The sequence below is a fragment of the Plasmodium gallinaceum genome (genome assembly GCF_900005855.1).
Source record: "Plasmodium gallinaceum strain 8A genome assembly, contig: PGAL8A_v1_152, whole genome shotgun sequence".
Classification (NCBI taxonomy): Eukaryota; Apicomplexa; class Aconoidasida; order Haemosporida; family Plasmodiidae; genus Plasmodium; species Plasmodium gallinaceum.
In genome coordinates, this window is record NW_021628316.1 from 1,041,431 (window position 1) to 1,057,763 (window position 16,333).

At 17.5% G+C, this 16,333-nt stretch overlaps 5 protein-coding genes across 5 annotated transcripts in view; 3 read left to right on the top strand and 2 right to left on the bottom strand.

Moving 5' to 3' along the window:
- Positions 1-1,116: 1,116 nt before the first annotated feature.
- PGAL8A_00525200 (conserved Plasmodium protein, unknown function) lies at positions 1,117-2,447 on the top strand (the record flags this gene model as incomplete). Its single annotated transcript, XM_028674090.1, has 2 exons — positions 1,117-1,449; positions 1,569-2,447. 2 exons carry the CDS (start codon positions 1,117-1,119, stop codon positions 2,445-2,447), a joined length of 1,212 nt encoding a protein of 403 aa, XP_028530477.1.
- A 693-nt stretch (positions 2,448-3,140) lies between these two features.
- Positions 3,141-5,430, bottom strand: PGAL8A_00525300 (bifunctional enzyme of folate synthesis, putative; the record flags this gene model as incomplete). Its single annotated transcript, XM_028674091.1, has 3 exons — positions 3,141-3,256; positions 3,407-5,113; positions 5,310-5,430. 3 exons carry the CDS (start codon positions 5,428-5,430, stop codon positions 3,141-3,143), a joined length of 1,944 nt encoding a protein of 647 aa, XP_028530478.1.
- Positions 5,431-5,835: 405 nt separating this feature from the next.
- PGAL8A_00525400 (conserved Plasmodium protein, unknown function) lies at positions 5,836-6,758 on the top strand (the record flags this gene model as incomplete). The annotated part of the gene is made up of 6 exons (XM_028674092.1): positions 5,836-5,918; positions 6,051-6,136; positions 6,221-6,272; positions 6,389-6,420; positions 6,505-6,625; positions 6,704-6,758. The coding sequence occupies 6 exons, from the start codon at positions 5,836-5,838 to the stop codon at positions 6,756-6,758; spliced, it is 429 nt and encodes a 142-aa protein (XP_028530479.1).
- A 1,113-nt stretch (positions 6,759-7,871) lies between these two features.
- PGAL8A_00525500 (RNA helicase, putative) lies at positions 7,872-10,298 on the bottom strand (the record flags this gene model as incomplete). The annotated part of the gene is made up of 1 exon (XM_028674093.1): positions 7,872-10,298. The coding sequence occupies one exon, from the start codon at positions 10,296-10,298 to the stop codon at positions 7,872-7,874; it is 2,427 nt and encodes an 808-aa protein (XP_028530480.1).
- A 4,052-nt stretch (positions 10,299-14,350) lies between these two features.
- PPM7 (protein phosphatase PPM7, putative) overlaps positions 14,351-16,333 on the top strand; it is a gene marked incomplete at both ends in the record, with an annotated part of 2,055 nt that continues 72 nt past the window's right edge. Inside the window, 8 exons of the mRNA XM_028674094.1 lie at positions 14,351-14,387; positions 14,643-14,769; positions 14,871-15,018; positions 15,153-15,216; positions 15,378-15,485; positions 15,584-15,716; positions 15,800-15,950; positions 16,060-16,161. Of these exons, the coding sequence (XP_028530481.1) occupies positions 14,351-14,387; positions 14,643-14,769; positions 14,871-15,018; positions 15,153-15,216; positions 15,378-15,485; positions 15,584-15,716; positions 15,800-15,950; positions 16,060-16,161 (870 nt within the window). The remainder of the gene's footprint in view (positions 14,388-14,642; positions 14,770-14,870; positions 15,019-15,152; positions 15,217-15,377; positions 15,486-15,583; positions 15,717-15,799; positions 15,951-16,059; positions 16,162-16,333) is intronic.

Sequence of the window (16,333 nt, forward strand, 5' to 3'; positions counted from 1 at the left end):
AAAATGTTTTCTTTTTTTTTAAGAAATATTTATGTTTTCTCCACCTTTTAATTTTGTTTATTTGTTTCAATATGAAACTTTTATTTTTTTTTTTAAATTATTTTTTTATTTTTAGAACAAAAACGTACTAATATATTCACTTAAATAAATAAGAAATAAGTTCATTTTTTTTATATTCTGTTGAAATTGTTACATTTTATGAACTCGTAATATTTCTGAAAAATTACAATAATGTCATGAAGTTCTATATTTCTTATCATCATACAATTTTTATTAATAATGCACAAAAAAACTTGTGAAATTAATAAATAGAAATAAGATATATATATATATTTATATATATTTATTTATTTATTTATTTTTATTTATAACATGTGCATTATTCTAAAGGGGTAAGTTGTTTCAAAATTTTAAGAGATTTTGTAATACTTCAAAAAAAAAAAAAAAAATTCATCCAATTTGAAAAAATTATCTAAATGTCAAATAGCTATTATTCTTTTAGAAGAAATGAAATTTGTTTTCTTATACTTTTATTGAAATAAAATATGCATATATATATATATATAAATTTTTTTTTTTTGCACACTATATATATCAAAACATTATTTTTTTTTTTTTTTTTTGTTTATTATTAATATAGACGAAAAAGATGTTATATAAAAATTGAGATCAAAGAAATGAACATTTCCTTAAGAAAAATGTATATATAAAAATTAATTTAAAATAAAAATAGAATTACTAAAAATATACATTTATATATTTTATACAGAAATTATTTGCTGTTCAATGCTATTAAATTTATACAATTGAATATTATTTTTAATTTCTCCATATTTCAAAAATTGCTAATTTTAACTTTATTTTCAAAACACATATATAATAAAGAAATAAAAAAAAAAAAAAAAAATAAACAAAATAGTTAAATATAATGAAGATATAAAGAAAGGTGTCAATTATAAAATAAATTTATCAAAAAATAGAAAATAATAAAGAATAAAATTCTATAAAATAAGCATGATAATGACTATTTGAAATGGAATTTTTTTTATATTTAAGACATTTAAAGAATTATTCTATTTATTTTTATATATTTATAAAATTCTTTTATAAAGGATAATGTCTGAAACATCAGCTTGCCCTCTTAATGATTTCTTTGATATAGATGAAGAAAATAACTTAGATGAGATAAAAAAGGAAGATACACAAATATATAATGGAAATTTTTTAACTTATATTTATAAGCAACTTGAATGCTGTTGCTTAAATTTTTTTGATGAATTAGATAAAAAAAATAAAAGGAAAAATATTACATTAAAAAAAAATTATATAGAAGATTACAATAAAAATAGAAAAAATATATGTGAATTTAGTGTATTTGATAAAATACTTAAAAAAAATGGAGATTTAATTACAGAAGTTCCTCTAGATTCAAAATATTTTAATCCTCATGTAATATAAATAAGAAAAAGATACTTTTATTTATCTATTTTTACAAAGCATTTTATATAAATTTAAAAATCTTGTTTAAAAAAATTACATATATATATAATACATTTTTATTTTTCTAGGCAGATTGGTGTGAATGCATTCATGAATTAGAGGTAGAATTAAATAATGAAGAAGTGGAATTTTGCATTTTTCATTTTTTTTTGAAGATGTATAGATCTGAATCAAGGGATAAAGATTTACTTCTATCTATTATATTAGAATGTTTATATTCCAAAAAAGATTTTAAAAAAGAGTATTATGGCCAAAGAGGAGATTTCAAATTTTTAAAAGAAATAAAAAATATAGAAACTAGTAACTTTAAAGAATCTTTAAATGAATTAGTAAACATAATTGAAAATACGAATTTTATTGAATGTAATAGGAATAAGGAGGTGAAAACTAATGGAAGTAAAAAAAATAACGAGAAATTTTATTTTAAATTATATATTATTATAAAAATAAAATATTCTTATGGGATTTACATATTTAATTGTGATGATACATATGATATAGTTGTTATTGATTGCAATACCTTTAATAAGAATAAGCCAAAAATAATGAGTTTTTTTTCAATGAGAAAATTTATATCCTTTCTAAATAATATTTATTCAATTAATTTTAGTGGTGAAAATACATATGGATCATTTCCTATAATAGTCTACGAATCAAGAGAATGTTACGCGTCATCACATAAGCACCTTTCTCTTAAATCAAGTGTGTGTAAAAAAAAAAAAAAATCAAAAAAAAGAAATATTTTAAATAAAAGATCAACAGAAGAAAACAATGAAGAGGACTATGAAAATGAACATAATAATGATAATGATGATGATGATAATGATGATGATGATAATGATGAAGAAGATGATGATGAAGAAGACATTGATGATGAAGATGATGATGATGAAGACATTGATGATGATAATGATGAAGAACAAAATAAATATGAAGTAAAAGATTAAAAAAAATAAGTTATTGAACAAGGGGAAAAAAAAAAAAAAAAAAAAGATATTATAATAATAAATAAAGGATTAATAAAAATGAAATGAATTAAGATAAACTAAAACAATAAAAAAAGATAAATAGGCTAAACGTATTGGAGACAAAAAAAACTGACTATAAAATAGAAAAAAAAAAAGTAACAATTATTTGTATAGAAAAAATTAAATATTTTTATTTATTTTTATTTTAAAATAAATGTTTCTTCCCTTCTTTAAATATAAAAATTAAAAATGCATATATATAAAAATGAACAACAAGGTTTATTTTTTCATTTATTATAATTAGATATATTTACTATAAAGAGAAATTCAATGTTTTTGTATATATAAGAAAATGTTAATTAAAATGAAATATTAAAAATTCTCTTGAAGTTGTTAGTTTATAATATTTAAAATTTTTATTAAAGAAACAAAAAATAAAGAAATATAAAGTTGAATATTATTTTAAAAATATATATATTTTTTCTATGTAATTTATTTTCTTTATAAGTAATACATATATATATATATATATACAACTTACTTGATTAATAAATAGAATTAAAAAAAAAAGTATGTTAGAAAGAAACTTTTATAATATAACAAATTTACTGTTTAAATAATACTCATAAAAAAGTAAAAATAAGATTAATATTTATTTCCTTCAAAATATTATTATGATTTATGTATTTTTGTTAATACATCTAAAACAGCTTTGGTTTCTAAAATATCATGAACTCTTATTAAATCAACTTTTTTATAAAATAAATATGAGGCAATAGCTAATCCACCTATGTAAAAATAAAAAAAAAAAAAAAATACACATATAAAAGTATAAACACGTAAATATACGTATGTTCACAAATAGTTTTAATAAGTAAAAATTAATAACTTAAAAATGATTTAAAAGATGAAGTATTTTTTTTTTTTTACAAGATTACCGCATATATTTTTTTGATATAATAACTGATCTTTATCTTTCCTCATATTATTCATTTTAAATTCCCACTCTTTTGTTTTATTTTCATTCTCGCTTTTTTCTTCTTCAAGCATTTTTTTTTTCCTATCAGTTAAATTATTTTCTTCCATACAATATGTAATAAATCTTTTTCTTGAATACCCAATAAGAAGAGGATAATCATCATAAACATGAATATCTTTTAATAACTTAATTGATTGATCGTGTTTTTTTGCAAAACCTAATCCTATATCTAAAATAATTCTATAACGTGGTATTCCATTCAAAACAAGAAAATTTAATCGATCCTCTAAATAATTTTTAATATCATAAACGATATCATTATAATCTGTTAATTTGTCCATCGTATGTGGGTTTCCTCTTTTATGCATTAAAACAACACTTAAATATTTACTTTTTTTTTTTAATAATTTTATAATTTCTGGATTATTTGTACAAGCACTTATATCATTTAAAATATCAACAAAATTTTCATCAACACATTCTTTAAAAATGTTATAATGTACTGTGTCAATACTTATAATAGGTTTTATGATATTTTTTTCTAACTCACTTTCAAGTTTATTCCATTCTTGATGAAATAATTTTAAAACTGGTATAACTAAATCTCTTTCACTAATTTTTGGGTTAGGAACAACAAAGGGAGAAGATGATTCTCCACCAATATCAATTATATCTGCTCCTTCATTTATCATTTCAAAAATTCTTTCTACTGCTTTTGAAGGATCTACAAATAATCCACCATCGGAAAAGGAATCATAGTTTACATTTAATACTCCCACAATTTGTGTTTTTTCTTTTAAATATAACGGTTTATCTTTTAGTACATATATTCTCTTGTTATTCTTTTTAATATTTATTTTATGAATGTTTTCAAAATTTTTAACATAATTGTTATATAATATGCTGATTTTTTCTTTTAATACCTTATGCTTATACTGAGGAATAATATCATTTAAACATAATAATATACTATATCTGTATTTTGTATACATATGAGGAATAGATAAAAATTCAATTTCATCTTTTAATGTTTCAAGTATTTCAAAATTTTTGTTGCTACAATTTTCAATATTAATATATTTTGAAATTACTTTATATACATATTGTTTGTCCAATTCTATCTTTTTTTTAAAAATAGTGTAGCTATTAAAAAATAAAATATCTATATCTATTAAGCGATTTTCAAATTTTAATCTGTTCTTTATGCTTTGTCTTCCCATTAACCGTTCAATATATTTTAAAATTATAAGCATACTCAAAGGATCCTCAACAAAACTTCTAACCACAACTATTATATTATAAAAATATTTAGTATAATATTTCCTCTCATGTTTTTCTAAATTTTTTTTAAAAGTTTCATCATTTTTTTTTATTAAATTTTTAGATTCCATTTCATAATCATCTACACTTACTTCATTTATGATACTCTCATTTAAATTTTCATTCTTCAAAAATTTCTCAAATTCGTAACATTCGTGAATTAAATCATTATTCTCTTCATACCTAGAGGATTCTAATGTTTTAATCATTTCATTTAACCAACTAATATCCTTCTTTTCATAATTTTCACAAGTTTCATCAGTTATATTTTCTGTTATTTCTGTTTCATCTAGTATTAGGTATTCAGGCATTGTTTCATAGATGTACGAAGTATTAATAACATTCCCTTTTATAATAAATTCCCCATAAAAAAAAAAAAGTGCATATATATATAGATTTAATGAATAATATGTCAAGTTATTAAAATAATTAATGTAATTATATTTAATAAAAAAATAAAATTATTCACAATAGTATACATCTTTTTAATATTTCTATTTTTCATTCAAAATTAAAAACTTCATTACTTTTTCTGTTCTTACCAACATATTTTTCAACTAGATATAATGCTGTCTCCAAAATGACAATAGAGTTATCTTTATCATTTGTTCCGAAATTTAAAACAGCTATATTCCTTTTATTACTATTCACAGAATTAGTCATATTTCTTATAAATGCTTTATATTTATTTTTTTTTTTTTTTTTTTTTAAATTGAGATAATTTTAAATATATAAGCACTTTTCTATATATTTTTATAAAAACATAAAAACTTAGTTTATAAAACAAACACGAAGATTAATATATATGAATTTAATGACATTGAATTGTTAAAAATTAATTATTGTATTATTTCATATATAATTAGTGTTTCAAAAAGATTTTTTTAATTTTTATTAGAATTTTTTTTTTTTTTTTTTTTTTTTTTTTTGAATTAAATATTACCTTTTATTTTTATATAAGAGAATATTTTCTATACTTTTGTAAATACATATATATAAATATATAGATAGAAAAAAAAAAAAAAAAAAAAAGTTAGAATTTTATCATTAGTTTACTTTTTAAGAAAAATGTTTGAACTATTTCATGACATATATAAAACTTTGTCTTGCTATAAAACTATACGAAAAGTAAATAATTTTGTACATACCAAGTAAAAATAAGAAAAAGAAAAAAATAATAAAAAAAAAATAACATACAATTATTAAAAATTTATAAAGTTTAAAGTAAAAATAAAATTGATTTTAAAAATTAATATTATTTTGTATGAACATGCGAATTTTAGTAAAGAAAAGATAAATAATGAAGAATTAGAAGTTATAAATGAAAATAAGTATATTTCTCATACATTAGCCTTTTTAACGGCATTAGGTAATCTAATAGTGAAAACAAAATTTTGTTCGTTGATTACATCAATTTTGTTTACATGAATTTATCGTTTTTTTTTTTTAATAGGTATCCAAACATCTTTCTATAAGTTAAAACGATTTAAATTTTTTGCTTTTAGGTTAGTTTTCTATATTTATCTATTATATAATATGTTGTTTTTTATTATGATATTATTATTACATATTTTATAAAAATTTACACTTTGTATTTTTTTTCCCAAATTTTATTTTTCAGACCTTTCCTACCTTCATTTCTTGGTGTAATAAGTAATTTAAATACTAAAAAAATAAACATTGAATATTCTTGTTTTTATATATTTATAAATATAATTTTTTTTCTTTTTTTCATAGCATCTTGTTCTTTTTTATATCTTCATACATTGTATCTAAGCCGTAATACTATTAGTAAATTAATTCAACTAAACTTAAAAAAGATTAACGAAGAAGGAATATGTATTTATGTAGATGAAATGTAATCACTAAAAGAAAAATATATATTATTTATTTTAATTTCTTATATATTTTTGAATTTTTTAATTATGTTTTTTAGATATAAAAAAGAAGAACCAGATGATTATATATATTTGAAAAATAAAGTATTTTAAAGATTTCTCTTAATAATTACATTAAAAGTACTTACCTATATTTATTAGTATCAAGAAATTATTTATTTTTTTTTTTTTTTTATTAAAAATCCTTATTTTATAAACGATAAAATAAATTATTATTTTAAAAATAACATAATGATTTGTTTATTTTTGAATTAATTTTAATACATTTTTAATCTTCCACCTTTATTGGCATTTTAAAATGAAAAAACGCAATCTCATGATTGTGTATATTTTCATTTTCACAATTAATTTCGCAAGAAAAAAAAAAAAAAAAAATGTAATAATAATAATAATAACAAATCGATAAAATTTAATTATTTTATATATAAATATAGTTCATACCACAATCTTTTGAATAATGATAATTAATAAAAAAAAAATTGTATAAAAAGATTGTCTTTTCTTTATGAAATTTAATATTCTTATGTTTAAAGTTTAATATAAGAATTTAAAATACATATAATACAATTATTATTTTAATTATTTAGGTTAATTCTTTTTTTTTTTCTTTTTTTTTTTTTTTTTTACTCATGTAAGTGACATTTTTTTAATTATTTTATTTTATTTTTTTTTTTTTTTTACACAATGATTTCAATAATTAAAATTTATATATATATGTATATATATAGCAAAAATCGAAATAATATATTTTTATGCATATACATAATAAAAAATTTCTTTTGTACAAATTGTTTTGAGAAGTAACATAATAAAATTAAAATATCTAACATAAAAACAATTTCTTCAAATTTAAGTATATATATATATATATATATATATATATATATATATATTTATATTAATATTTAATATAATGATAAAATTGTTATAGAAAAAAAAAAAAAAAAAAAAAAAAAAAAAAATGAAAAATGAAATATTTTATGGATATCATGAATAAAAATAATACACATATAAATATAAAATTTACACAAAAATAATATTTTAAATGTATTTTTTAAATAGTAAATATAAAATAATACATTTTGTGTATTATTTTATTTTTTTTTTTTTCTAGAAAAGAATATCATTAAAAATATATAATATATATTAAAATAAAATTCTTAAATTCTTCTCAGATGTACAAAAATAAAAAAATATTCATTTCAATTACCATTCATCATTATTATCATCAGTATTATGATAATTATTTCTATGAAATGTGGGTTCTTCAAATTTTTTTTGGTTGTAATTATTGTTATATTTATTATTATTAAATAAGTTATTATTATTACTAGAGTTGTTATAAGGATTATTATTATAATTATTAGCATACAAATTGTTATATGGGTTACTTGAAAAACCTCCACCATTATTATATCCATTGTTATTGTAAGCAGAATTATTATATGCATTGTTATTATTAAATGGGTTGCTATTCATATTTTTATTAGCCATAGTATTATTATTATTTGTATATCTAGAATAATTATTTTTATTCTTAATTGATTTATATTTATAATTCCTATTAGCTCTTGCACTAGCAGTATATCTCATAACTAAATTAAAAAACCAGTGAGGTATGAATTGATTGCATTCTTCTAATGTTGCTAACAAATCCTTAAAAATATTTTTATTATCATCATTTACAAATGAAGTTGCTATACCGATATTTCCTGCTCTTCCTGTTCTACCAATCCTATGAATATAATCATCAATGTTACTTGGCAAATCGAAATTAATTACATGTTTAATGTTAGATATATCTAATCCTCTCGCTGCTACATCTGTTGCAACTAAAATATTTTTAATTCCTCTTTTAAACAATTTCAAAGCTCTCTCTCTCTCATCTTGACTTTTATCTCCATGAATACAAACAGCATTTAATTTTTTATTATTTAGATATCTCTCAATAATATCCGCTTTTCTTTTCGTTTCAACAAATATAATTGTTAGTCCGTTATTATTTTCAGATAATATATTTATTAAATAATTACATTTATTTTCTTCTTCTACATATACTAAGTTTTGTTTAATATATTCATGAGTACTACCTACTTTACCTACTAATAAATAGGTGTAATTACATAAATATTCTTTTGCTAATACCTGAATTTCTTTTCTAAATGTTGCACTAAACATAATAGTCTGTCTTTTTATAACTTCATTGCAATATTTCTTATATTCTAATCTATTTTCATTAGTATCTGCGTCATTATCATTACCTGGCATATCATAATCGTTTATTATACTTCTTATTTGTGGAGAAAAACCCATATCAAGCATTCTATCTGCTTCATCAAGTACTAAAAAAGATGTTAAGAATAATCTTATTTTCTTCTTTTCTAAAATATCATTTAATCTTCCAGGAGTAGCAACTATTATATCAGCACCTTTATCTAGATTGGACAATTGCGTTTTTATATTATTTCCACCATATAAAACAACTGGTCTTATCCCTGTTTCATAACAAAATTTTTTTGCATCATAAAATATTTGAACTGCTAATTCCCTTGTAGGTGCAAGAATTAAACAAATAGGTAAGCATACCTTATTGAAATAATAATTAGAATTATTATTATTATTATCATCATAAAAAGTGTGTTTAGGTGGATCATTTAATAACATATGATTAATAATAGGTAATAGATATCCTGCAGTTTTACCACTACCAGTTTGAGCAACACCAATTAAATCATTTTTATTCATAATTATACTTAAACTATATTTCTGAATTGGTGTTGTTTTATCATAATTTACTTTTTTTATATTGGATAATAGTAAATCGCTTAAATTAAGAGCTGGATCATCAAATTTTTCTATTGGTAATATATTTTCACTACTATGTCCACTTAGTTCTATTGGTATACTATTATATAATTCAAAGTTTACTCCTTTTTCACTTCTTACATTTGAGAAAATTTCTTCCTCCTTCTCAGCATAATACCTTCTATTATCTCTATTTGCCCAAGCTGTTTTCGGAATATTATAATTTCTATTGTAAATTGGATTAGCACCTTTATTATAATTCATCCTATTCATATTATTTCTATTATACATATTTTGATTTCTTAACATTGGGGGTTTATATCTTGGTTTTTCCTGGCTGTTATTATTGTTATTATTTCTTTGGTTATTTGGTACTATGCCATTTTCATATTTATTTTTATTTATATTACTCATAAAATTTCCTCCTTTTTTTTGTTGATGAATAAAATTATTTTCGTTATTCTGTTTTTCATAATAACTACTGGTATACTTATTTTTATAATTTTCTGGAGAACCAATATTATTTTTGTCTATATAATTTATGTAGTTCTTATTATTATCCATATTTCTTATATTATCATTTATATAACTATTTTTATTTATATTATTTTCATAATATTCTCTATTAGTTGTAGTTATATTGCTATCTGGATCTCTTTTACTTCTCATTTGTGTAAAAACATTCGCACTCGAATTTTCGTCAATTTTAATGTTATCTCTATATGAAGCATCGTTTATGTTAGGTATATAATTATTCCTTAAATAATTATTTCTTTGATCTTCATTTTTATTAAGATTAGTATTTATATTATTATTATTGTAATTCATATTTATAATTTTTTTTTGTATTTTTTTTTTTTTTTTTTTTAAATTATATATGTTATAATACTTTTTCCGTACAATTAAGTTTTATTAATGTATGGGTTTTCCTATATTTTGTATTTTTATTTTATTTTATTTTATTTTATTTTATTTTATTTTATTTTATTTTTTTTTTTTTTTTTTATTTACATTTACCAAAGTTTAATTTTTCTTACAGTTTCTTAAATTTATTTTTCTTAAATTTATATTTCTTAAATTTATATTTCTTAAATTTTTTTTTTTTCTGTATCTTGTATTTGTTTTTCTTTATGCAAAGTATTATAGGATTATCAATTATTTTTAAAATTATGTTGTTTCAATTTTCCAAAAACAATTTTTTTTTTCTTTTTTTCTCTAGAAAATATTTGATATTTTTTTATATTTTTAAGAAATTTTATTTTACATAAGTTTATAAGGAAATTATGAAAAATTGATGCAACATTTAAAAATAAATTGAAAAAAAAAAGTTGTATGCGTAAAAAAAACAAAGTTAATGTATTATTTAAAACATGCTCACTGAACATAATTAAAAAACTATATATAAACATAAATGTCCAAAAAATAAATGAGAGATTTTAAAAAAGTTACGTATAATATATAATTATGCACAAATAGTTTTTCAAAAAAAAATGAAAGAAAAATATGCTTAACAAAAATATAAAAATGATATAAAGCTTTTAATAATAAATTTACAAATACATTATTATGTTTAATATAAATAAAAATGAATATTATAAAACAAAATGCAAATGGTATTTATATATATTATATATAATTTTTTATTTAACTAAGAATGTATGAAATAAAATGTGAAAAAAAATAACTATTTTTTGAAGTTTTTATTCAAATATATATTTTTCATAATAACATATTCAAAAAATAGTAAAAATATACATAATTAAGATTTAATTAACCAAAGTAAAAAATAAATATTTAAAAAATGAGAATTGATATAAAAAAGTAGGTAAAAAAAAAAAAAAAAAAATAAATAAATAAATAAAAATGTAAAATAAAATAAATGGGTAAATTATATCTACCATAAAATTATAAAAATTTTAAAATAAAAAAAAGAGATATATATAGAACGTTTTTTATTGTAAAAATGTAATAAAAAATATATTTATTATAAATAAATATACATACATAAATTATTTTTTTCTTAAATGGTTAACTGGAAAAAAAAAATTATAAAAAATCAATTGCTATTTATTAAATTATGACAAAAACTTGATATTGCATACATTCATACATATAAACATACAAATAAAAAAATATTTATATATGAAATAAATATAATTGTTCGTATAAATATTATTTTAATTTTTATCTAGATTTATTGTAAATAAAAGTTTATTTTAAACATAAGATGAAATTATTTATATCAAAAAAGAAAAAAAATTTTATGTAATATGTTTTTATTAATTCTTAGATATATTTTTTTATTTACCAAAAACGAACAAATTACAAGTTGATAAAATACTATAAAAATTGCATATTCATTATTCCATTAATGCAAAAAAAAAAATATATATATATTTTTATATACTTTATGGTTTTTATGTTTTATACTATTAAAAAGTTTTTTTTATTTAAAAAAGCACTTTTCACATTTTTTTGAATAATTTTATGTTAGTAAAAAAAAAAAAAAAAAAATAATAAATCCAAATTAAAAAAAAAAAAAAAAAAAAAGAAAGTCATAAAAAAAAGAAGGGTGAAAAGAAGGCTTTCTTAGATCAACGTAATGTAGAAATAAATTAGAAAAAAAACAATATTTTTTAAAAAAATAAAACTTATCTGTCTATATTTTTTCCAGAAAATAAATATATTTAAATTTTTTTATTTACACTATGTGAAAAATAGATAATATCGAATTAAATTTAATTGAATATACATTTAAAAAAAAAAAAAAAAAATTAAGATCGAAGTTGATAATTAAAACACATAGCAAAATTATGATGAAAATTATTAAAAATTAAAATAATATATATGTTAAAAAAATTATGTAATAGAATAGTTATTTATTCAAAATTTTTATTTTGATACAGATATTTTGTATAAAATATTATTTAAAATTTTTTAAAATATAGGCCTATAAAAATATAAAATGTAATAAGAAAAGCAAAAAGAAAAACATTAGGAAAATTTTCTTAACATTTTATATCACACTAAGGTATCAAAGGAAAAAAGTAAAATACCACTTACTAAATATATGAAAAAAAGTTTTCATTTAAAAAAATATAGTTTATTATTTTTCTTTCTTTCCAAAAAATTATAATTTTTCTATTTTAGCTAATTATAGCTTTTTTTTTTTTTTTTTTTTTTTTTTTTTTTTTGTTATTAACAGTAAATATTAATTTACATGAATATCTCAATATGCTTAGATTTTTTCTTGATATAAATATCCTTATAAATTTTTTTTTAAATACATTAACAATTATATAAAAAAAAAATATATATACTATTAATGCTTCTTAAAAGTAAATATCATTAGATACTCTCAAGAAAATGTAAAGTACTAAAGAAATAAGACACCTAATACTTGTCTGTATTATTTATTAAAATATTCATGATGAATTATATTTTTAAAATTATATTCTTTCTTTAATTTAACGTTCTTATAAATAAAAATAAAATACCATTTTTATTTATTTATTAAATGGTATGAATAAAAAAACAAAAAAAACACCAACAATCTTTAATAATAAAAATATAGGAGCTATAATAAAGTTTATTTATAATATTAATGTTTAAAAGAAATAATATATAGTTTTGTATTTATACAGATTGAATGAATAATAAATGTAAATATATATTATGCTTTTTTTATTTTATTTAATTTTAAATTAATAGGATATCCAAAGTATTTTTAATAATTGGATTTGTGTTATATGATATTTCTTATTATGTTTTATTTTAATTACATAAATAATTATATATATTAGTTACATAAAATAATTTTTTTTTTTTTTTTTTTAAGCTAATATAAATTAAAAATACAAAGAATCTGTTTACATTTGATATTTTTTTTGGATATTTTATTCAATATGTATTACATATTTTTTGAAATTTACCTTAAATATTCGTATATACAGTATAAATTAATTTCTTTTTATTATATTTTGTAAATATATAAAAATAAAATATGTATTAATGCATGTCAGATAAGCACAACACTTTTTTTTTTTTTTTTTTTCTTTTTACTAGAAAGAAGAAATAATTATGTATTACTTTTTCAATGAGATAAGCATTTTTACATATATTAACACATTTTTTTATTATAACATCTAAAAACAACTTAGGATATTTCAAAACTAGTATTATTATATGTAAGAATAATATAATACTTTTGTTTTTTGTATTACGTAATTTTATGGATTAGTAATATTACACATTATAAAATATTTTATATTAGACTAATAATAAAAGAAAAATTAAATTTCTATTATTTATTTTTGTTTTAATTTTATAAATGTATTTGTTTATACAAAAATTGCTATGTATTAATGAAGGTTTAATTCATTAAAATTATTAATTTTAATTTAAAAAAAACAAAATTATATTTATATAAATAAATATAAATAAAAAAAATTAATAAAAAATAAAAAGGTAAAGATATATTATAATAAACAAGCAAAACGTAACTTTAACATATGCTGCTTCCTTTTTTTTTTTTAATTTGATTTACATAGAAGTATACTAATGAAAGATTTTATTTAAAGAAAAAATAAAATCATTGAAAATATTGATAAATATATTTTAAAAAAAAAAAAAAAGTATATATAAATATGGAATAATTTTTTTTTTTGTTTCAGTTAATTTTGATTCCAACAAAATATGATATACTTTTAATTTTTATTAAATTATATTTAGTGTAATTTTTAATAGAAAATTTATTTTTTGAAGTATATTTTTAAAGATATATGCCCAACTTTTTTTTTTCTTTATTTTTTTGAATTCCTTATATTAAAAATTTAATTTTAATTTAAATTAAATTGTTTTAATTGTTTTCTTTTAATAAAATGCCAATAGTTAACGGAACACATGTAATATCTATGAGTAATAAATTTTATCTTTTTATATAAAATTAATAATTAGAATTATTTACAAAATTGTAAAATATACACATATATATATATGTATATATATATATATATTTATATTGATAAATAATACCATAATTATATTAAATAGTATATAAAAGTGTAAATTCTTAATTTTTGATTGCAATTCTTAAGTATTTACATATATTAGAAAACAATTTTGTATATATGTGTTTTTTATTATATTTATATATTTACGTATTTTTATTAGAAAATTATACTTTAATAAGTGATGGATACGGCGAAAAAGGAGTAAAAAAAACTTACGAAGATGAATTTTTTATTTGTGAAAATTTAAAAAACTTCAATAAAAGTCTACATCCTAATTTTAATTTCTCGTAAAATATAAATGTAGATAATTTATTTTTTTTTAATATGTCATATTATATATTTTTAAACTTTTATAATTTTTTTTTTTTTTTTTACTTCTAATTTATAGTTGCTTCTGCCTTATTGATGGGCACAATGGCAAGAATACTGCAATATTTTTAAAAAAAAATCTGGCTCAAGAATTATCAAATAGTTTTTTTTCTATTCAAAAAACATATGATGATACTCTTCCTATACCCGATCACTTTATAAAAATTGTAAAACATTTAACATATATTTTTACGAGAATATATATATATTTTTAATACTAATTAACTCAAATTTTTAAAAAAAGAAAAAAATATTACATTATTAATATTATGTAGAAATTTTTTATGTTACCATAAATTAGGGTGTTAATAATGCTTGTAAAAAAGTTGATGAAAATTTGTCTATTGAGTATCCTAATTGCAGAGGTTAAACTATTATATTAATATAAATGAATACATAATCAATAATATAGATAAAAATAAAAAAAATTTTAATAAAGGAAAATGTATAAAAATTATCGTAATCAAAAGCATAGATATAAATGGAAATTTATTTAAATTAATTTTCTTTTTTCATGTATTTATAGATGGTGCAACTTGTGTTATCATTTTAATAAAAGATGATTATGCCTATATAATAAACATAGGAGACTCTTCTGCATATTTATGTAGATATTTAAATAATGCTAATCAAGGTATTTTATAAAAAAAATTGTTTAATATCAAGAGAGATTATCTTATATTGTTTTATTTTATTCTTTTTTTTTTTTTTTTTTTAAATTTTTCTGTATAGCTATAGAACTAGTAGATATTCATAAGCCTTGGGTATTATCAGAAAAAGAGAGGATATTAAAAAATGGAGGTGTAATAGAAAATGGAAGAATAAATGATATAATAGATGTAACTAGATCTTTTGGAGATTTATCGTAAATTGAAAAATTAGAAAAAGAAAAATATTTTAAGTCTTACATTTTTATTTTTTTTCAAAAATTTTTTTTTTTTTTTTTAGATTAAAGAAATATGGCTTATTATGTACAGGAACATTTAAAAAGTTTCAAATAAATTCAAATGACAATTTCATAATTTTGGGAACTGATGGATTTTTTGGTTTTGTAGATGTTAATCATATAATTAATGAGATAATAAATTTATCAAAAAAGGTAATATAAAAAAAAAAAAAAAAAAAAAAAAAAAATTAATGTAATAAAATTACAAAAGAAAAAAATATATCATTTTTTTTTTTTTATTTTCACATTTTTATATATATAGGAAGAAAGGATGGTAAACATTGAAAAAAAAAAGACTATATTTGATGCAAAAAATATTTGTAAAATTATGGTTGAACATGCAATTATAGATAAAAAATCACAGGTAATAAAAATAAAAGTAACTTATATTTATTTTACTTATAAAAACTTATATCTTTTGTATTATATCTTTAATGATCTTCTATTTTATACATTTAAAATGAATATATCACAAATAGTACTTTATATAAATATAATTTTTCATATTCATTTAAATATTATTTTTTTTTTTGTTA